The sequence below is a fragment of the Panthera leo genome, chromosome A2 (genome assembly GCF_018350215.1).
Source record: "Panthera leo isolate Ple1 chromosome A2, P.leo_Ple1_pat1.1, whole genome shotgun sequence".
NCBI classification, from domain to species: Eukaryota; Metazoa; Chordata; class Mammalia; order Carnivora; family Felidae; genus Panthera; species Panthera leo.
In genome coordinates, this window is record NC_056680.1 from 15208266 (window position 1) to 15229424 (window position 21159).

Below are 21159 nucleotides of genomic sequence, written 5' to 3' on the forward strand. Positions count from 1 at the left end.
AGTTTATGCTTTTTGGGGCTCCTGGCTGGCTCACTCGGTCGAGCGTGCGACTCTTGATCTCTGTCTGGGTCGTGAGTTCAAGCCCTGTGTTGGGCGTGGAGCCTACTTAAAAGAAAAAAATGAAACGAAAGAAGTGTATGTTTCCACAAGAAAGTGTCCTCCTTGGGCTAGAGAGAAAATACACCATGAGAAATGTTTCCTTCTGATGCAGGTCTAGAAACAAAGACCGTAAATGATTTCTGGCCCCAAGGCCCATTTGTGCTTCTGAAGTTATTTGCAGGAGCAGTGAACAAACCAATAAATGAGTCAATGGCTAACTATTTTAAAATATAAGACAAGGCCTGGCTATTTTTATGACTCCTGTACAGTGGTTTTAGAACTATATTTGAGGAGAAAAAATGTTTGCGGCGTTCGGATGTAATTGTCAAGTCCCGTTTGGGATAGGACTTGGTGTCTGTTGAAATGAATTTCTAACCCGCAGAGCCTCCAGACCCCTGGAACTTGCTTTTCCACCAGCCTTAAGGGACAGCTGTCCGGTGTACTTCGAAATATACCTGTGCAGTATTTTGTGTGTGTTTTTAAAAGTTCTTTACGAGATAGTAAGATTCTATTCCGTGCCCTCCCCCCCCCCCCCCCAAAAAAAGAGACATTTATTTTAAGTACTCAAAATCTGACCTTGAAGAAGTTGCAGGAATTCCCCTTATCTCCGTGTCTCAACGCAGTTGTTAGGGTCACACTCCTGTGAAATCACATCGGGGCCAGGACGGCCTCTGAGCGTGGCCTTTTCATCAGGGGTGTCTCCACAAACCAGTCAGCCGTAGACGAAATGAGAGTCACCCGCCTTCTGTGGTAAAATTCAGGATTCTCCAGTCAGAATGTTTGAAGACCTTCAAACAACTTTTTCAAGCTGGCCTAGGAGGAAAAACTGAGACCTGTCAACCACGTGTGTATTTATGTCTCTTTATTTATTAGCTGTTTTTGCTGACATGTATCTAAATCAGAACTTTATTTTTTCGTTCTTTCTTTTCTTAAAAATGTACTTATTGTTTATTTACATCCAAGTGAGTTAGCAGATAGTGCAACACTGATTTCAGGAGGAGATTCCTTAGTGCCCCTTCCCCATTCAGCCCATCCCCCCTCCCACACCCCCTCCAGGAACTCTGTTTGTTCTCCATATTTAAGAGTCTCTTCTGTTTTGACCCCTCCCTGTTTTTATATTCTTTTTGCTTCCCTCCCCTTATAGTCATCTGTTTAGTATCTTAAATTCCTCATATGAGTGAAGTCATATGATATTTGTCTTTCTCTAATTTCGCTTAGCATAATACCCTCCAGTTCCATCCACGTAGTTGCAAATGGCAAGATTCCATTCTTTTTGATTGCCGAGTAATACTCCATTGTATATGTATCCCACATCTTCTTTATCCATTCATCCATCGATGGACATGTGGGCTCTTTCCATACTTTGGCTACTGTTGATGGTGCTGCCATAACCATGGGGGTGCATGTATCCCTTTGAAACAGCACACCTGTATCCCGTGGGTAAATGCCTAGTAGTGCCATTGCTGGGTCGTAGGGAAGTTCTATTTTTAATTTTTTGAGGAACCTCCATACTGTTTTCCAGAGTAGGTGCACCAGTTTGCATTCCCACCAGCAGTGCAAAAGAGATCCTCTTTCTCCGCATCCTCGCCAACATCTGTTGTTGCCTGAGTTGTTAATATTAGCTATTCTGACACGTGAGAGGTGGTATCTCACTGTGGTTTTGATTTGAATTTCCCTGATGATGGGTGTTGTGGAGCATTTTTTCATGTGTCAGTTGGACATCTGGATGTCTTCTTTGGAGAAGTGCCTATTCATACCTTTTGCCCATTTCTTCACTGGATTATTTGTTTTTTTTGCGTGTTGGGTTTGATAAGTTCTTTATAGATTTTGGATACTAACCCTTTATCTGTCCTCTGCAAATATCTTCTCCCATTCCATCAGTTGGCTTTTAGTTTTGCTGATTGTTTCCTTTGCTGTGCAGAAGCTTTTTATCTTGATGAGGTCCCAATAGTTCATGTTTGCTTTTGTTTCCCTTGCCTCTGGAGATGTTTTGAGTAAGAAGTTGCTGCGGCCAAGGTCAAAGAGGTTTTTGCCTGCTTTCTCCTCGAGGATTTTAATGGCTTCCTGTCTTACATTGAGGTCTTTCATCCATTTTGAGTTTATTTTTGTGTCTGGTGTCAGAAAGTGGTCCAGGTTCATTGTTCTGCATGTCGCTGTCCAGTTTTCCCAGCACCACTTGCTGAAGAGACTGTCTTTATTCCATTGGCTATTTTTTCCTGCTTTGTCAGAGATGAGTTGGCCATACGTTTGTGGGTCCATTTCTAGGTTCTCTATTCTGTTCCATTGATCTGAGTGTCTGTTTCTGTGCCGGTACCAAATACTATCTTGATTACAGCTTTGTAATACGTCTTGAAGTCCAGAATTGTGATGCCTCCAGCTTTGGTTTTCTTTTTCAGGATTGCTTTGGCTATTCGGGGCCTTTTCTGATTCCATACACATTGTAGGATTGTTTGTTCTAGCTCTGTGAAGAATGCTGGTGTTTTTTTGATAGGGATTGCTACATCTATTTCTGTATTACTCTTGGTTAGCGTTTGGTTAGCCCTGTCCTCCCGGGAGGGATTTGAGGCTACTGCCACTCCCTGTTGTTTTCATTTCTCAACCCCCTGGCCACCATCTAAGATAGTTATCTCTAGGAGCACCTGGCTGGCTCCATCAGTGGAGCGTGTGACTCTTGATCTTAGGGTCGCAAGTTTGAGCCCCACGGTGGGTGTAAAGATTACTTTAAAAATACTCAGGGGCCTCACGTGCGAGGAATTCTGTCGACTCTAAGCACTGGATTCACTCTGTAATTCTGGCTAAGTTTCATCAACTTACCACAAAGTCTTATGTAGTTCTAATACTCTTTCCTGCTTTCTAAGTGAGTCCTGGCCCTCTTTCACACTTGCACATTTAGGTCTGTACTCTGAGGTTTTCATGGATCTCTTTACCCTCCACCAGAAGCTGGCCTCCGGGCTGGGTGTGCCCCCTCATGGGACAGCACATGTGCTGTTGTGCATCAGAAATACCAGGTTACTGGGGCGCCTGGGTGGCTCAGTGGGTTAAATGGCTGACTTCGGCTCAGGTCATGATCTCACAGCTCAGGAGTTTGAACCCCGCGTCGGGCTCTGTGCTGACAGCTCGGAGCCTGGAGCCTGCTTCAGATTCTGTGTCTCCCTCTCTCCCTGCCCCTCCTCCATTCATGCTGTGTCTCTCTCTGTCTCAAAAATAAATAAACATTAAAAAAAGAAAAAAAGAAAGAAATACCAGGTTACTGATCAAGCCAGAATCAATGTCCCCAGGAGATTTGCCAAAGAAGATACGCAAATGATGAAGAGGCCTACTCTAAAATGCTTCCCTCGCTGGTAGTCAAAGAAATACAGTGAAACAGAAGTGAGGCACCATTTTCCGTATAGCAGAGAGGCTGGGATGAACAGCGTCCCCTGTGCTGCGGGAAGGCCGTTTGGAACAACCTTTACGAAAAGCAGTTTGATGACATACGGCGAGAGCCTTGGAAACATTCACACTTTTGGACACACTAATTGCACTTCTGGAAACCTAGCCCAAGGGAATAATCAGAAATGCAAACTTAGGCACCCAACTGTACGTGTGTTATTTCAAGTAGCTACACGTTTAGATATGCCCTGTCGCCCCCACATTCTGAGAAAGAGTGAAGAAAGTCTAGCCCCTGTACAACTCTTTAAAATTATATTACATGGAATGTTTAGTAACACGGAGAAATGCATCTGAAGTACCTAGAACTGAAAAAAAAAAGCACGATACAGAATCATAGATGCAATTTGGCTATATCTCTGTATTTAAATGTACACACGCATGTATACACATACGCAGAGCAAGAGAAAAGACTAGAAAAAAACTATGCCAACATGCTAACACTAGTTTTCTCTGGAAGGTGAACTTATTGGTGATGTTCTTACTTTTTAAGGCACTCCTGCTTTTTTCCCAGGGTTTTTACAGTGATTGTATAACCTTATAATAGGAAAAAAGAATAAAAAAAAAAAAAAAGCAGTCATTTACAGCCTAGATTCAGAAGCAGGGAAGTACCCGGGAGGAGGTACCCGGGAGGAAGTACTCAGGGGAGGGCTTTGGCTGTGGCTGGACGTCCCCGGGACGGAAGCCGCAGGGGCGTGCTGCAGAGAGGGACGTACCCAGCTCATCCCTGAACTGCAGTAAGGAAGCCTGTCTCTCCCTCTGTAAGGGACAGTGGTGAGGGACGGCGGTAGGCCCAGGAACCCTGTTTTTGTTGCTCTTAACTGCACCTCTGGGGAGACACCACATTCCCCGAAGTGACATTCTCCCTGTGGTTTGTTGTCAACCAAGAACAGTGGCCTGCTGATCACTGAGAACGCCACGGGCTCCAGTCCCCCAAGCTATTATGTGTCTCTCTGATCACACCAGAAATGAGCCTTGGGGGAAAAGGAAGGGAAGAGAAACTTACCTTGGGTCTCACTCACCGTATCAGTAAGGGCTCCTTCCATGCTGCTAGCTGGTTGCTAAGAAATAGAAATGGTAGTATTTTTTTAATGTTTGTTTTTGAGAGAGAGAGAAAGAGAGACAGAGAGTACAGGCAGGGGAGGGACAGAGCGAGGGGGACAGAGGATCTGAAGCGGACTCCATGCTGATAGCAGAGGGCCGGATGCGGGGGGAGATCACGTGTGACCTGAGCCCAAATCAGACGCTTAACCGACCAAGCCACCCAGGCGCCCCTAGAAATGGTAGTATTTTAAGAATGAGCTATTGCTTAATGCTCCGACCCTGGCTAATTATGTGATTCTGACGGCCCTCAGCACAGGGCAAGGAAGAGGAAGTTTGCAAAATCAGTCTGAAAAGTTGTTAGAGATTGTTTTCAGAAGTCCAGGGCTTTCTGTTTTCTTCTTTCCAGATCTATACAGGGGCCGGCTGCCCAGGTCAGGGAGTGGGCAGCGGGCTGTCCAGGGCCTCCTGAGTAGGTGAAATGTCATCGGCAGTGGCTAGTTGGGGCTCTGACAAATCCTGGGATTCTGTTAGCTGCATCCCAGTTAGTACATTCCTTTGTATACAGTGATTTTTGATTTTTTTATATAAGGGCACTTAAAATAGCCTATCAATCCATGTTCTGGAATTCCTTATTTATCCTAATAATTACTGGCCCTCCCCACCCTGCCCTTCCACCTGCCCCCCCCCTTCCCACCTTGGTGGCACAAAGGTGGCTTTCCATGACCAGCTGTCAAGGAAGTACCGAAGAGAACATCACTCCCCATCATTCTGCTCGCACATACCTGTGCTGCAGCAAATGCGGGGTGGTATTTTTTTTTTAATTCTTTTTTTTATTATTTATTGAGAGAGAGAGAGAGAGAATGCAAGCAGGGGAGAGGGGGCAGAGGGGAGACAGAGAATCTTAAGCAGGCTCCACGCTTAGCACGGAGCCTGACATGGGGCTCAATCCACGACCCTGGGGTCATGATCTGAGCCAAAATCAAGAGTCGGGTGCTCAACCGACTGAGCCACCCAGGCGCCCCTCTAGGGGTGGTATTAAAGGCGCAGCAGGAGAGCGGGGCCAGAGCAAAGAGCGCGGCGTTGCCTCCATGGCAGTGAAACCAGCCGGGCCCCCGCAGGCAGAGACCCTGCGTGACGCCCACCTTTGATCCTTCTACGCCAAAGGGGTTTCGGGGTGGTTTCAGATCTTTCACTTCCTTATAAAGCCCTCGGCTGTACACGGTCACCGTGATGCATGAGTAGCTCAGTTGCTTCTGCAAGTTTGTCACCGGTGCCATTTGTCGAGTGAATGAATGAGCACGTAGGGAATACGTTACACTGGCTGTGAATCTTAGTAATGAGCTCGGCGATGGTGTGAACGCTGCTCCCGCGGGACCGGGTTCCGAGCTCAGCGGGGCCCTTGACGTCCTTGTCCCTCGTTCCCATGCACCTCGCGCCTCCATATCGCACTAGAGCGTCCTCCTTATGGCGTTGATGGTTATTTCTGAGCATGTCTTGGCCCACCGTTTTACTGTAAGCCTTCTAACCGCAGAGTGCTCTGTACCCGTTTGTGGCTCAAATACACGTTGAATGAATACACAAGTGTGGTTCCTCATTCTGAGCTACACCGGCTTCAGCCACGAGAATGAGAACCGGATTCCCAAGGTCCTGTGGATCATTCCCTGGCGCCCTGAAGGGTGGGGGATGGGGGGACCACTGGGGAATGAGCAGGGAAGTGCCCCTTCCACCGTGAAATCCAGTGTAAACTTAGCTCTTGGGCTCTTGGGACCCTACCCCCCACCCCTCCCGACTCGTCCCCTTGCTCCCACCCACCTTCCTGCGAGCTTAAGTGCATGGAGTCTGAAACCGCTCACTGCGCCTCTCCCTGCAGAAAAGTCACGGCCCCACCTGGGAGCCATAATGTCCCGTGCCTGCCCTTTATCGGCCTTTCTCCCTCCACCTCGTGTCCCTCTCCACGTTGTCCCCGCCTCTGCTACTGGCAGCTTTATTTCTCCTCTCGTGGAAACGGCGTTCATTTAGCTCAAACCAGTGAACGATATCAAGCACCCGCCATGAACTCAGCACCGGAAGGAGGCTCGGGGGAGGAGGGCAGAGGAGCAGCCTCCTTGAATACATAATAAAATTTAGTATCTGCCGGGCCCAGCTGCCGGGACCACACCGGACACACCGCCAACGGCCAGCTCTGGGGACAGCCTCCAATGTGTACAGGCCCCTGGGATCCCTCGCCCTCACCTGGAAAGGGTTAGAAGTGGTTTTGAAACAGGCAGAACTAATCGATGGTGTCAGCGGCCAGGCTGGTGGTGACCAGCGGTGACCGGCAGTGGGGAGGTGGGGCCTTTGGGAGGTTGGTCACGCTCTGTGGCCATCACAGGTGTGCTTATGTTGTGAAGATTCATCAGGTTTTACTCCCAGGATCCGTGTACTTTTCGATATGTGCGCAGCACTTTATTTCGAAGTTTACTTAAAAAAACAAGAAGAAGAAGAATTGGAACCCATGGGGCCCCGAAGAGCCTCTGGAAAGTAGGGCCACGTGCTGGCAGGTGCAGTGCCGTCCGTTCCCAGAAGGTGGCAGCATCGAGCCACCTGATAACCTGCAGAGGCCAGAACAGGATTCCTGGGTTCTCACCACCCCCCCCCCCCCCACCCCGCTCCGGCCCCCTCTGGAGGCTAAAAGCTCTGTGGATTGTCACCATACTGCTCAGCTTTGTCTTTGGGATCCAGATTAGTCCCTCCCTCCTTCCACCCTGATTTTTAATTTCCCCTAAGAGCTACCAAAGCCGTTGCACTCAGAGTGGGAAAGGAAAGGAAAAATCTCAAAAACTCGTGCAGGCAGTAACAGAAATTCATCCCACTGGCACCAGGCACCGAGGAGAGAAAGCAACGGTCTGTTTGTTTTTGTTTTGTTTCTCTTTCCTGTGAGGCTGCAGCATGAAAAACTAATCTGAGGAAGATTCCAGCCTGAGAGGTGACCCGGTGCACCCTGAGTGCAGGCGCAGATCAGCCCCGTGGACCCCACCGATGCTCCGCGAAGCTTGGCGGGGGCAGCCCTTCCTTGGGGAATACTGGCTCCGTGTGCCTGGTGCTTTCGAGTGTGTTTGTGTCCAGTCTGTTTCTTGACCTGCCCAATAAAAAGTGGCCATATGACTTGATTTTGTTTTAAAACTGTTGCCGTAGAGCGAATGGGATGGGGTTAAAATCCTGGAATCGGATGGAAGGCAAAGGTGGCTTCCAGAGCCAGCAACAGCAGCCACCGGCGTCTTCCACCTGTGTCCCACCGTCCTTTTGTCTGCATGTGCATATTTATGAGTTCATTCACCTGTCCACATTTTCACCACGTCTCCTTTTTGTTGTTGTTGTTGTTTTGAGCTTGCCTGTTGGGCACAGCACTCAGTGCCGGGGACAGAGGGAAGACCAAGGGAGTAAAAGTCCTTACCGTGATGGGCGTAGGGCCGGATGTGGACTGGTCTTTACGTTGTAATCACGGCACAGCCCGGACACGCTTCTCACGTGGTGTGTCCCAGACGCCACGGGATACAAACGAGGGCCTGGGGACGTGTGCAGGGGACAGAAGCGGCCACCCAGAAAACGGAATGCCTGAGTTCAGAGGTGCAGGGCGAGTCCTGGCTTCCCCGGGGAACGCAGGCTGAGACAGCATTCCTGCCAGGGGGCACCTGATCCTGGGGAGCGTGACCCGTTCTGGGGACAGCCAAGCGTGCGCGTGACCTCTGCGAGGAACAAGCAAGTGGGTTTAAAGTGTCAGAGACACCAGGCAGGTAAACAGGGCTGATGGCAGAGGAAACCCCGCGCTCAGTCTGTGGGGTGCGGTTCTCTGAGCTTCCTGAGGAGAATGCAGACGGGGGTCCTTGGGCATCAGAACCCCGGCCTGCTCTGGATAAAGCCTGCGTCGCCCGAGGACACAGGTCCCTGTGGCGTTTGTGCAGGTGTTCCGGGAAGCCGCAGACACGACTGCTCTCCCTTCAAGGCGCTTAGTTATTCAAATGCAGTGTAAGATCCAAGGGCATTTGATTGTTAAATAATTTGTCCTGTTTTTCTGTACAAAAGACTCCTATTTCCTAGGAGTCTTGATGGGACGTGAACCGTGGCACCAAAGGATGCCATTCTGCCAACGTGACTTTGCCCGTGGAATGTCATGAGCGTGGTGGGAGGAAGGCAGCCTTCTGAGTCGAATGGGTCTATTATTAAGATGGGTTTTAGAGGCTGGACGATGATACGATGACTTCTGTGCACACGTGGGGTTTGTTCCAAATTAACATGGGAGCATGCCGGATGGCCCCTGTGACGCTCAATAATAACACTGAATAATTTGCACAATTGTGTAACATTCGACTTGAAGGTTATGCATAGTGGGTCTTTTCCACCGTGGAAAATACCTCAGGGAGCCTGGGCGGCTCGGTTGGTTGAGCGTCCGGCTGTTGATTCCGGGTCCGATGTCACCATGGTGCAATCGAGGCCCGTATTGGGCAAAAAAAAAGGGTAAGAAAATCCCTCACCACCACCCTCATCCTGCATGTGCCTGCATGTATACGCAGCATACACTCCTGAGATTTTAAAATATGAAGGCTGAGAATCCCTTTTTCCGAACTGGCCCTCATCTCTTTTCCGGTCGGTCTATCCCGTGCTACCCCCTGAATCTCCTGGCACGTTTCCCCTAAACCGCACCTGTCCGCACAGCCGTTGGACAAGGGTCCTGTTAACTTGACCAAGCCAGCTCCTACCTACGACGCCAGAACAACACTTGCAGTCTGCTGGGCCTCTGAGGTCGTGTGGTTTTTTTGAACTTCTCAATAACAGCCGCCTCGCGTCAGTGACCTTGAAGCACCCACGGGTTTGTCTGTTGAAAGGTGCATCGTGCGGCTGGTGATGCTTGGGAAGAACGTGGCTCCCGCCAAACGTGCCTACCTCTCAACAGATACGGAACGCGCGCGCGTTACCAGCACATGTCTCCGCAAATCGTTCTTGGAGTTTGGAATGGCTCTTGCTCTCGTGCTTTACAACGGAATCAGGTGGCTTCTTCAGAATAAACCGTTTCAAATCGGAAATCACGTCATTTCCCCGTCATTTCAGTGTAAGGGTCAGCCTGTCCTTGTCCCCTTCCGAGAAAAAGTTTATATTGCAGTATTCATCCAGTAAAAGTGACTGAAACCATTTTTTTAGGAAACAGGCACTATAAACAAATTATAACCCATGGGCACCGCAGACTACTAGAGAGCCGTTTAAAACCGAGATAGGTCTGGGGGCGCCTGCGTGGCTCAGTCGGTTGAGTCCCTGACTTCGGCTCAAGTCATGATCTCACGGTTTGGGAGTTCGAGCCCTGCATTGGGCTTGCTGCTGTTATCACAGAGCCTGCTTCGGATCCTCTGTCCCTCTCTCTCTCTCTGCCCCTCCCCTGCTCGCTCACACGTGCCTCCTTCTCTCTCTCTGTCTCTCAAAAATAAACATTAAAAAAACTGAGCCTCTTTCCATAATTTGACTACTGATGAAAGCTCTGCTATAAACATTGGGGTACGTGTGCCCTAATGAATCCGCACTCCTGCATCCTTTGAATAAATTCCTAGTAGTGCTACTGCTGGGTCGTAGCAGGTTCTATTTTTAATTTGTTGAGGAACCTCCAGACTGTTTCCCAGGGTGTTGATGGGGGTGGGGGGCGGTGAGATAGGTGATGGGCATCGAGGAGGGCACTTGTTGGGATGAGCGCTGGGTGTTGTATGTAAGCGATGAATCATGGGAATCTACCCCCCAAAACCTAGAGCACGCTGTATATACACTGTATGTTAGCCAACTTGACAATAAATTATATAAATAATAATAATAATAATAATAATAAAACAAAAAGTGAAAACAATTACAAAAGGAAAAAAACTGAGATAGGTCTATATGGACTGTTGTGGAAAATCCATTCATATAGTTAAATGAAATACCAGAGTCATATATGTAAATTATGATCTATTTAAACCTGCCAAAATTATACAAAACTATATATATGTATATACACATAGGCATTCAGAAAAGTTTCCAGACGTTTCCAGGTGTATTTACCATGCTATTAATAACAACCACCTCCTCAGAGGGGGGTAGGCCTAAAAAGAGGAGGTTCATGTTTGAATTTGAACAGAAAGTCTATATGCGTGGTTAATCTGTAGGAGTCAGTGTTGTTTTTTTTTTTAAGAATGTAAGTGGTCACTGTGTACAAGGTTGATGGAAAAGCAGCCTGCTTGAGCAGAGCCCCGACTTAAACCTCCCTGTGTCCCCTCGAACCCCTCCTGACGCTGGACTCGGCCTGTAGCTGACATTAGTGTTCTTTAAAATTTCCAAGTATTGGGGTACCCGGGTGGCTCAGTCAGTTAAGTGTCGGTCTTCGGCTCAGGTCATGATCTCACGGTTCGTGAGTTTGAGCTCCGTATCAGGCCCCTCTGCTCTCAGCACGGAGCCTGCTTTGGATCTTCTGTTCTCATCTCTCTCTGCCCCTCCCCTGCTTGCGTACTCTCTCTGTCTCTCTCAGAATAAATAAACTTAAAAAAAAAAAAAAAAAGCCGGGGGAGGGGGTGGGGCCCCTGGGTGGCTCAGTCGGTTGAGCGTCTGACTTCAGCTCAGGTCATGATCTCACAGCTCATGAGTTCGAGCCTCGTGTCGGGCTGTGTGCTGACAGCTCAGAGCCTTTTGGACTCTGTCTTCCTCTCTCTCTGCCCCTCCCCTGCTTGTGCTCTCTCTTTCTCTTTCTCTCTCTCAAATACAAATACACATTAAAAACTTTTTTTAAAAAGAACTGCAGCAAATTTAAAAATAAAATAAAATTCACAAGTATTTTCATGCAATCATTTACTGTAATCTTACCAACAAGCCTTTGACAGATTTTTAGTGTTTCCACTTTTCAGATAAGCAAACTGATGTTAAGAACAAGTAAGGGACTTGCCTTGGCTCATAGAATTCATTGAGGAGGAGAGAGATTCAAATCCAGGCCTTCCGAATCTGAAGCCTAGTGTTCTTTCCACTTCGACAAGTAGAAAGTAGCTAACACCTGCCGATCTGACTTAATGTTCTCAGTCACTTCTTTATAAGGAGCTGTTTGCTCCAGTTGGATTTCCAAGTGGCATTGGCCAGACTACCTGCTTTTATGAAGAGCAGTTGTCTCTATCCATCAGCCGGAAAGGCTTCTATTGCTGTCTTCTGGATGCTTCAAATCCCTACCAATCGATTTCTTTTCCCTTTATCTTTTCTCAGAGAGCCTTTTCATAAGCTGCTGGCCCAAGGCCTTATCAAGGGGCAGACATTCCGCCTGCCGTCTGGACAATATCTACAGAGAGAGGAAGTAGATCTCACAGGTGAGAATGGCCCATCGGTCCCTTCTAGGTACTCGGGGAGAACGAGGCCAGGCCTGAGAGCCATTGACAAAAGCAGGTGCTCGCCCGGGCCTCGGTGGGGTGGGAAATCCCGGAGAGGGCCCCGTGGGTCTCAGGTCTCCAGGCCTGCCGTGCCTGGTGGCCAGTGCCCTCTGAAGGCTGGGGCTGGGATGGCCACCTGCTCCTCAGCCCCAGCCCCATCCGCTGTCCGTTCGCTTCTGGAAGGGTTTTCATTTGTACACAACAGAGTCAGCCCCGGCATCACCTCGTGCCCTTGCTTGTGTTTGACAGCCCGTCTCAGGGACAGAGTCCCCAGGTTCAAGAGACACTCTTCCAAGCCTGGGACACTCCCAGCGTTTCTCTCTAGGTGGTCTCTAGGCACGTGTCGGAACCCCGGAGCAGCCCCACCCAGCACTTCCCTGTGGAGCACCTCTCCCCGATCGCTGGACCTCCCTCTTCTTTCAGTGCTCCCGAGGCTTTCTGCTGCCGTCTGTGTTTTCACTCTTCCTCAGGGGTAGTTCCTCTTGCCAGATCTTTAGGTGGCACGGTGAGGATGTCGTGTGCACCCAGCATACCCTTGAAATCAATGACATGTTAGAAAATGGAGGGGGGGGTGGGGAGACAGAGGGGCAACTGTGAGAAAACCCCAGAACTCTGGCCATTACGTTTAGAAAACCCAGTGCACAATGGATGAGATCATGTAAACCCAACAACCCCCTAATGGTAGGCAGCCTTCCAAACCAAACACTAGAGAGAAGGTTTAGGTGGAAGCCATCAACGGAATTACCTAATTATGCAGTAATTTATCAGGGTTTGGAATGGTCCGTGGGACGGAAAAAAAGCTTGAAAAGAAATTGACAATATTTCTCCAACAGGGACCAGAGGAGAAAGAAGCCAAATCCAGGGGACATATAAATTTCAGTTGTTAGTGAAGTGCTCTCTGTGTTATGGGCAGGGCTGCCGTTGTACGGCTGTGCAGTTGGTGCACTGCTCAAAGGCACCCAGCCTAGGGGGTGAGCAGGGCCCGAGATCCAGCCTCTTGCCAAACCATATACCTCAGGGCCACATTTGCCAAGAGAGGGCACCTTTTTCTAACTTCTCAACTGTTGTGCCCGGATAGATGCCTCTTTCGTAAGTTGCACAGTAGTGCTGGAAAGAGTAGCTAAGCCCGGAGGAGGCGTGCAGGGTAAACGGAAGCAGTGGTTCCCTGAGCCTCACTGCAGCCTGGATACAGCAACTTCAGTCTCCCTCTGCTCTGATGTCATGGGGCCAGGCAGTGTTGTGAGCTCCTTTTCCCTTCCCACGTGGACTTGCCCCCTCGAAAAAAACACTTGGGTCAGCGAGGCCAGCATTCCCTCTCCTTAATGGACGTGCTTCTGCGGAGTTAGCTTTTGGGTACACACATCGGCCCCTTGGGACTTTGGTTGCGGTCAGAGCTGGGAGTGCTTGTCTAGAAGGAACAGAAAACACGCCCAAAGGCAGGTGGACACAGGACGTAGGGATATCACCCGAAGCCAGCTGTAGGGGCTCCAGCCGGGCCTCGCCGCGTGCAGGCAGTCCCCAGGCGCCACCCAGATGCCGGGCCTAGAACTTTCTCTTCTCTCCTTCCCCGCCCCTGTTTGCTCTTCCTCCTCCTCTCTGTTCTTCTGCCCTGTTCTCCCTCCTCCTCCAGGCTGGGCTTCTGTTCCCCCTGACTTCAGGTTACAAGGTGACCTCGGGGACCCGTGATGCCACGTCCTGCCCCATCTCCTTAGGACTTTATGGTTCCAGCGCCCAACAACATTGAAACGGGAGCTTCTGTCTCTTAGTTGCGGTTCCTGGGAGAGCCCTTAGCCTTCCCAGATGTCCTTCCTTGTCCCAGCCCCCGGGGCTCAGCCACACGCTCACCTCATCCAAACCTAGCCATGTAAGGCCTTGTCTGGCCCAGTGGTGTGTGGGTGGGGAGGAGACACTCCGGGACAGCAGGCCGTGGCGGGCAGGCACCACAGGGCACACCGCATTCAACAAGAGCCCGGTGAGGTGAGCCCGCGGGTCCCGATGGTGCGAGAGCATGTTTTCGGTGACTGACGTGACCTCTCGGGGCGCTTTGCTGCTCTTGAGACCCTGACCAGTCAGCTGCCGACTTCCAGGGGAGACCCCGAATCCCTGAAGGAGACGGCAGAACGTGTGGGCCTCTGTTACCCTGTTTTTACTTTGCCTTCTGCATGTAACTAGTTTACTTTGAGAAAGCGGGACGTTGCTTTGTCTTGCTCTGTGGTTGCGAAGAAGCTGGTGCGGGCCGCCCTGACTGTGCCACGTGCTGCCGAAGGGAAGGGCTCATGGGTCGCGGCGGGCCTTGCCTTGCCTTGCCTTGCCTTGCCTTGCCTTGCCTTGCCTTGCCTTGCCTTGCCTTCCCTTGCCTTGCCTTGCCTTTCCTTCCCTTCCCTTTCCTTGCCTTGCCTTCCCTTGCCTTCCCTTGCCTTCCCTTGCCTTCCCTTGCCTTCCCTTGCCTTCCCTTGCCTTCCCTTGCCTTCCCTTGCCTTCCCTTGCCTTCCCTTGCCTTCCCTTGCCTTCCCTTGCCTTCCCTTGCCTTCCCTTGCCTTGCCTTCCCTTGCCTTCCCTTGCCTTCCCTTGCCTTCCCTTGCCTTCCCTTGCCTTCCCTTCCCGTCCCGTAGAAAAACATTTTCTACGATGTGTCACAGAGGGAGAGAAAGAGGAGAAAGAGGCGTGTCGAGTGAATGAGTGGGATTCTTCAAGCGGACGCTTTTAATGGCTCTTAGTGGACGTGCTGTTGCGGAACCCGTTCCGAGCCGCACGTGCCGTCCCCGTGTGTGATTTTGGTGTCCAGGGTCTGTTCCTGTTCACGCAAACACGAAGGAGACGGTGGAGGTGACGTGGGAGAAGATGAGCAAGTCCAAACACAACGGGGTGGACCCCCAGGAGGTCGTAGGGCGTTACGGCATCGACACCATCCGGCTGTACATCCTCTTCGCCGCCCCTCCCGAGAAGGATATCTTGTGGGATGTGAAGGGTAAGTCCCCTCCCCCTTCCCGGCCCGCCTCCCGTGTCCTCGCCCTCGGTCGCCCAAGGAGTTTCGAGGAAGGAAACGTCTTGGCCGAAGACAGCAGCGAGGGTTCTAGGAATCCGCCCCGTGAAGCGAGGAGCGGTCTGTCCGGCATCCTGTACCGTCCTCAGACCAGCGTCCCCGGAGGTGACGGGCCTCACAGTCACTGGAGGAGGCTCGCAGCAAGTGCGGCTTCCCAGTCCTCACCCCTGACCCGCTGACGGTGTTGGGGCGGTGGGGGGGGCGGGGGGGGGCCGCGCCCAGGAACCCGCCTCCGCCAAGTCTGTGGCGTTCTGACTCAGGTTCCGCCAGGACCCCTCCTGAGAACACTTCCTGGGAGCCACGCTGGCTTCCAGGCAACCCCGAGGCCCTCTGTGGCCCACGGAGGTCAGTCCCCTCTCGATCCGCCCTGAAAGGTTTGTTCTGGCGGATGAGTCCAGAAAACCCTGCCCGGGGCCTGCTCCTGGGGTTACCTGGGACTTCCTCCACCGCCCACAGCCGCCGCCCCGTCCCCCTTAGGGGAGATTTGTCTCTCCAGAGCTGTTTAGATCTGAAAGGGCATGAGGTAGAATCTTCTAGGGTATCTGGCTATCCCAGAATAAACGGTCCAGTGGTCACTCAGTTTTCTTCCTGTGGTCTGCCCCACGCGCTCTGGAAAGAAGTCAGAGGTGCTGGATCACTGTCTTTTTAAAATACATAGATATTTTTTGGGTGGGGGGGAGAGAGAGAGAGAACGAGAGAACGAGTGGGGGAGGGGCAGAGAGAGAGGGAGACACAGACTCCAAAGCAGGCTCCAGCCTCAGGGCCGTCAGCACAGAGCCCGATGCGGGGCTCAAACCCATGAGCCTCGAGATCGTGACCTGAGCCGAAGTCAGACGCTTAACCGACTGAGCCACGCAGGCGCCCCCGTCACCGCCTTGCTCGGCGAGCCGTTTCCAGTGATACGTGTGGTCTGGAGCAGTAGTCACGGGTGCCGGTCCCGGAACTGGGTGCGTTGGAATCACCGGGGACCTACAAAGTGCAGGTGCCGAGGCTTAGGTTCTGTGGGGACACCCTTGTGACCGCAGGCCTTCTGAAGCGGGGCAGCTGGGCACCGAGGCACAGCCTGGCCCAGGTTTCTGAGCTTGTCGTGGGCCGGGGGCCGTCGGTGGCCACTCTGAGGGGCCCTGCCGTCCGGGGCTCTGAACGCCTGGGGCCCTGGGATGTGGCGGAGTCGGTGCCGGTCTGAGTTCCCGGACTCCGCCAGCCAGGGTGGCCCCTGCAACCTGCCCTCGGGTCACTCCGTCGGGGCGCCGCGAAGTGTGTGTTCGACGCACAAGTGCGTCTCTGGGCTGGGGCACAACTAGATCGGTCACTCGTGCGTGTGTCTTTCCCGTTCTCGCTTCCCGGCTCGAAACAGCTGACGCCCTCCCCGGGGTGCTAAGATGGCAACAGCGTCTGTGGGCCTTGGTGACCCGCTTCATCGAGGCCAGGGCGTCTGGGACGCTTCCCCGGCCCCAAGTGCTGAGTAACGAGGAGAGAGCCGAGGGCAGGAAGCTCTGGGAGCACAAGAACTCGGTCATCTCTGAGGTGAGGAACTTTCCGGGGATGCTGGTTCATTCGGGGCAGGAGCGCTGATGATGCATTACACGCGAGGCGAACGGAAACACAGGTTCAAGGTTGAAAGGGGCCCGAAGAGACCGCTCTTCGGCCTCCTCACTCCACAGATGGAGGCAGAGCTGAGGCCCAGAGACCAGGCTCCTCCAGGCTAGACGCCCGGCAGAGGGGGGACTTGGGCGCCCAGGCACTTTGTCACACGGCGTCTGTGGGAGCTCTTGTGGCTTCACTTTTGCACACACGCGATTTGTTCGTGTTACCTTCTTAGAGAATAATATTTTATTGTCCAAGCCACCATTATTTTATTTTTCCTTTTCTAAAGATTTTATTTGTAAGAAATCTCCACACCCAGCGTGGGGCTTGAACTCCCGACCCCGGGATCAAGAGCTGCGTGCTTTACTGACCGAGCCAGCCAGGCGCCCCTGAATTCATTTTAAAAGATGCTTCACTGATAACAAATCCCTTTAAATGTTTTATCTAGGAGTTTGCTACCACACCGTGGCATTTGCCTTTTTAAGAACTTTGTGGAAAGAAATGTCACATGTCTTTGAAAGAAGGCATTTAGGAGATCCAAAGGCATTTTTTAGTGGGTACGAGACACCCCAAATACTCCTTAGGCTGAAGTTTTTCTTTTCTTTTCTTTTCTTTTCTTTTCTTTTCTTTTCTTCTCTTCTCTTCTCTTCTCTTCTCTTTCCTTTTCTTTCCTTTTTTCTTTTCCTTTCCTTTCCTTTCCTTTCCTTTCCTTTCCTTTCCTTTCCTTTCTTTTCTTTTTTCTTTCCTTTTTTCTTTTCTTTTCCTTTCCTTTCCTTTCTTTTCTTTCCTTTTTTCTTTTCCTTTCCTTTTCTTTTCTTTTCTCTTCTCTTCTCCCCTTCCTTCCTTCTTTCTTTCCTTCCTTCCCTCCTTCCCTCCTTCCTTCCTTCCCTTCCTCCCTCCCTCTCTCCCTCCCTCCCTCCCTCCCTCCCTTCCTTCCTTCTTCCCTCCTTCCCCCCTTTCCTTCCTTTCTCCCTCCTTCCCTTCCCTTCCCTTCCTCCCTTCTTTCCTTTCCTTTCCTTTCCTTTCCTTTCCTTTCCTTCCTTTCCTCCCTCTCTCCCTTCCTCCCTTTCCTTCCTTCCTTCCTTCCTTCCTTTCTTTCCCTTCCTCCCTCCCTCTTCTTTTCTTTCTTTCTTTCTTTTCTTTCTTTCTTTCTTTCTTTCTTTCTTTCTTTCTTTCTCTCCCTTTCTTTTCTCTCTTTATCTCTTTCTTTCTCCCTTTCTAGAATTGCTGATTTGAACTTATAAAGTCAGCCAAGGTCACTTTTCTGGACTCTGGTAACTGATGACATTGAAGGCACAGGGTTTTCATGAGGCTCTGGGCCCAGCATGGTCTCATTCGGTGACACTTCTTCAACTTTTTTCCCGTCCCCTCTTCTCTAGTGCAGAGAAACAGAGCTCATGGAATTGAATTCCATGATGTGAGTGGTGCCTGAATGATTGTTTTCATACCACATATTTCCTCTCTGGATCTGGCACATTCTTCGGTTCTGTCAGATCATAGAACCGGGTCACTTAAACAAGTTGGAAACTCTTAACATCCTTAGATGTGTTGTTTTTCTATATTCTTGGCCATGGTCAAAATTGAAAAACGCACAAACAGGAAGAAGCTGACAAGTCCTATTAGTGTTTTTATGTTGAGTCCACATTTGAAAATGCAAAACTCACCTTCTCCTGTCTCTTAATAACCTTTATTGTGAATGAAAGTCACGGAGCCACAGAGGAGCGACATCCTTCACCCCATCTCCGGTCCACTGTTGTTTTGAGGCCTCCTCATCAGCGGGTCCTGCCTCCTGCTCGGCTCGTTAGCAGCGTTTAAAGTCCCCACTGCGAGGACCAGCACGGCCCAGATGTGGGGGAGCGGGGTGCTGAGTAGTGGAAACGGCATTGACCCCGATTTAAAAAATCTTTGTGCCGATGAAACATTATCGTGATTATTCGAGACAGTGAATCCATTTGTAAATACCTTTGCAAGCTTCATGCAGGTCACATTTTTGGGGTCGTCCGTTTGTTTTGTCGTTGTCGTGTTGTGCTGGTTTTTGGTGGAAAGCTTAAAGAGATGTTGAAGAAAGTGTATAATTCAACTTTTACCGATAGGTGACCGCCCATTTCACAGAGGACTTCTCACTGAACTCGGCAATCTCTCAGCTGATGGGATTCAGCAATGCCCTCCTGGTAAGTGGCCCTCTTGTTCTCATCTGCTGATAGCACAGGAGGGCAGGTGGCTTCCCGCCACATGCTGAGGTGGCCTGCAGGGTGCCGGGTTGCGGACAGAGAGCAGCACCGTGGTATTATCCCCTCGGTGCGGCTCTCTTATCTTAAAGAAGCATTTTTTTTTCCCATAGTCACAACCTAGTTTTAGAGCTGGAAGGTTCTTTTTTTTTTTTTTTTTAATTTTTTTTTTTTAACGTTTATTTATTTTTGAGATGGAGAGAGACAGAGCATGAACAGGGGAGGGGCAGAGAGAGAGGGAGACACAGAATCCGAAACAGGCTCCAGGCTCTGGGCTGTCAGCACAGAGCCCGACGTGGGGCTCGAACTCACGGACCGTGAGATCATGACCTGAGCCAAAGTCGGACGCTCAACCGACCAAGCCACCCAGGCGCACCTACAGCTGGAAGGTTCTTAAAGATGGGCCCAAAATAACTTTAAAAAAAGGGAGGGGGACACCTGGGTGGCCCAGTCGGTTAAGCGCTGACTTCAGCTCATGTCATGATCTCACGGTTTGTGGGTTCAAACCCTCCTGCATCAGGCTCAGGTTGTGGGTTCAAACCCCCTGCAGAGCCAGCTTGGGATCCTCTCTCTTCCTTTCCCTCTCTGCCCCTTCCCCCACTTTCGTGCTCTCTCTCTCTCCCTCTCTCTCTCTCTCTCAAAATAAATAAACTTAAAAAAAAAATTCTCTCGCCCAACGACTCCCCTCCCTCCTGCCCCCCCCCACCATGGTTTGCCTATGAGGACTTGACGCCCAGGGAGGTTAGATGACGTGTCTGGTCGTTTAGTGACAAATCCATGACTGCGTAAAACTTACCATTTTTACTGTGTTAAAACATGCCACATTCAAAGGTAGATAAAAACTGGGGAAAACATTTTATAACAAAAATATCGGACATAAGGCTTAAGATTCTCAATATATAAAGAGCCCTTCACATACGAATATGAAATACCTAACCTAAAAGCAGTCAAAGGAGGTGAAAGGAGGTAATTCACAGAAGGTAAGATAGAAATAACCCGTAAACTTGGCAGAAGAAAGTATTTGCCTCACTAATTATCGTGAAATGCAAATTAAAAACGCAGTGCTATTTTTTTTTTTTTTTTTTTGCCTATCAAATTTGTGGAGACTTTTTAACATAAAGTCTGTGCTATTACAAAGGCAGTGAGACGGTGTCACACATCAGCAGTGGCCATGGTTGATGTAACTTCTCCAGGAAGCGCTTTGACTTTGAGGTCAGTAGTCCTGCAGTTGTTTATGTCCTTTGATTCAGGGGTGCCCACTGGCCAGCGACTCGCAGTCACGGAGACATAGAACCCCAGCTGTCCTCAGAAGGGAAAATCGGGAAATGACTCCCGTCGTATCAATGAGAAGGAAATACACCACCGCCATTCACACTGTGCTTTCCAGGAATACTTAGTTTCAGAAACTGTTCGTGATACAACAGCAAGGAAGAACACACGATACAAAAGTGTCTATGTGATAACAACTCCAGTCAAGCCAAAGGGCATATGGGCAGATGTGGAAAGTCCCGTATTTTTGCATTTTTGGAGACCGGGATAAAATACATCAGTTTTCTTCTAGGTTGGATGGACAACGCATGAGTGATTTCGCGTTTCCGAAATTTTCTTTGCCGAGTGTGTGTGATTTTTTTAATTGGGAAAAAATGGCAAATATTATAGAAAAAAGAAATTAAAAATGAAATGCCTACTCGCTGACAGTTCCATCTGCAGCCCTTCTGGTTGACTCTCTCTGTACCCTCACCCGTGGAATTAGATTCCAATCTCTTAGGCTGTTTTGCAAAGATCATAGAGGCTTTTTTTTTTTTTTTTTAATGTATAGGGGCGCCTGGGTGGCTCATTCGGTTGAGCATCCAACTCTCGATTTCAGCTCAGGTCATGATCTCGCGGTTTGTGGGATCGAGCACCGCATCGGGCTCTGTGCTGACAGCATGGAGCCTGCTTAGGATTCTCTCTCTCCCTCTCTGCCCCTCCCCAGCACAAGCCCCCCCCCCCCCCATATAAATATATAAACATTTTTTTAAATGTACAGTATTTTGTGGGGGGCTTCTGGGTAGCTCAGTCAGTTAAGCATCCAACTTAGGCTCAGGTCATGATCTCTCGTCTCGTGGGTTCAGGCCCCACATCGGGCTCTGTGCTGACAGCTCAGAGCCTGGAGCCTGTTTCGGATTCTGTGTCTCCCTCTCTCTCTGCCCCTCCCCCATTCGTGCTCTCTCTCTCTCTCTCTCTCTCTCTCTCTCAAAAATAAACTTAAAAATTTTTTTTAAATGTAGAGTATTTTTGGCCTCTCTCTACCTAGCAAAATATATATCATGGGGGCTTCCTCCTTTTA

General features: G+C 50.1%; 1 protein-coding gene across 5 annotated transcripts in view; it reads left to right on the forward strand.

The window, feature by feature from the left end:
- Window positions 1-21159, forward strand: part of LARS2 (leucyl-tRNA synthetase 2, mitochondrial) — a 176734-nt gene that overhangs the window by 134375 nt on the left and 21200 nt on the right. For all 5 annotated transcript variants that reach the window (XR_006199811.1, XM_042929069.1, XM_042929070.1 and 2 more), the window contains 4 exons: window positions 11812-11912; window positions 14758-14940; window positions 16373-16542; window positions 18696-18773. Coding sequence is in view for 4 of the 5 variants with exons in the window: in XM_042929069.1 (XP_042785003.1) it covers window positions 11812-11912; window positions 14758-14940; window positions 16373-16542; window positions 18696-18773 (532 nt within the window). In the remaining variant the exon portion in view is untranslated. The remainder of the gene's footprint in view (window positions 1-11811; window positions 11913-14757; window positions 14941-16372; window positions 16543-18695; window positions 18774-21159) is intronic.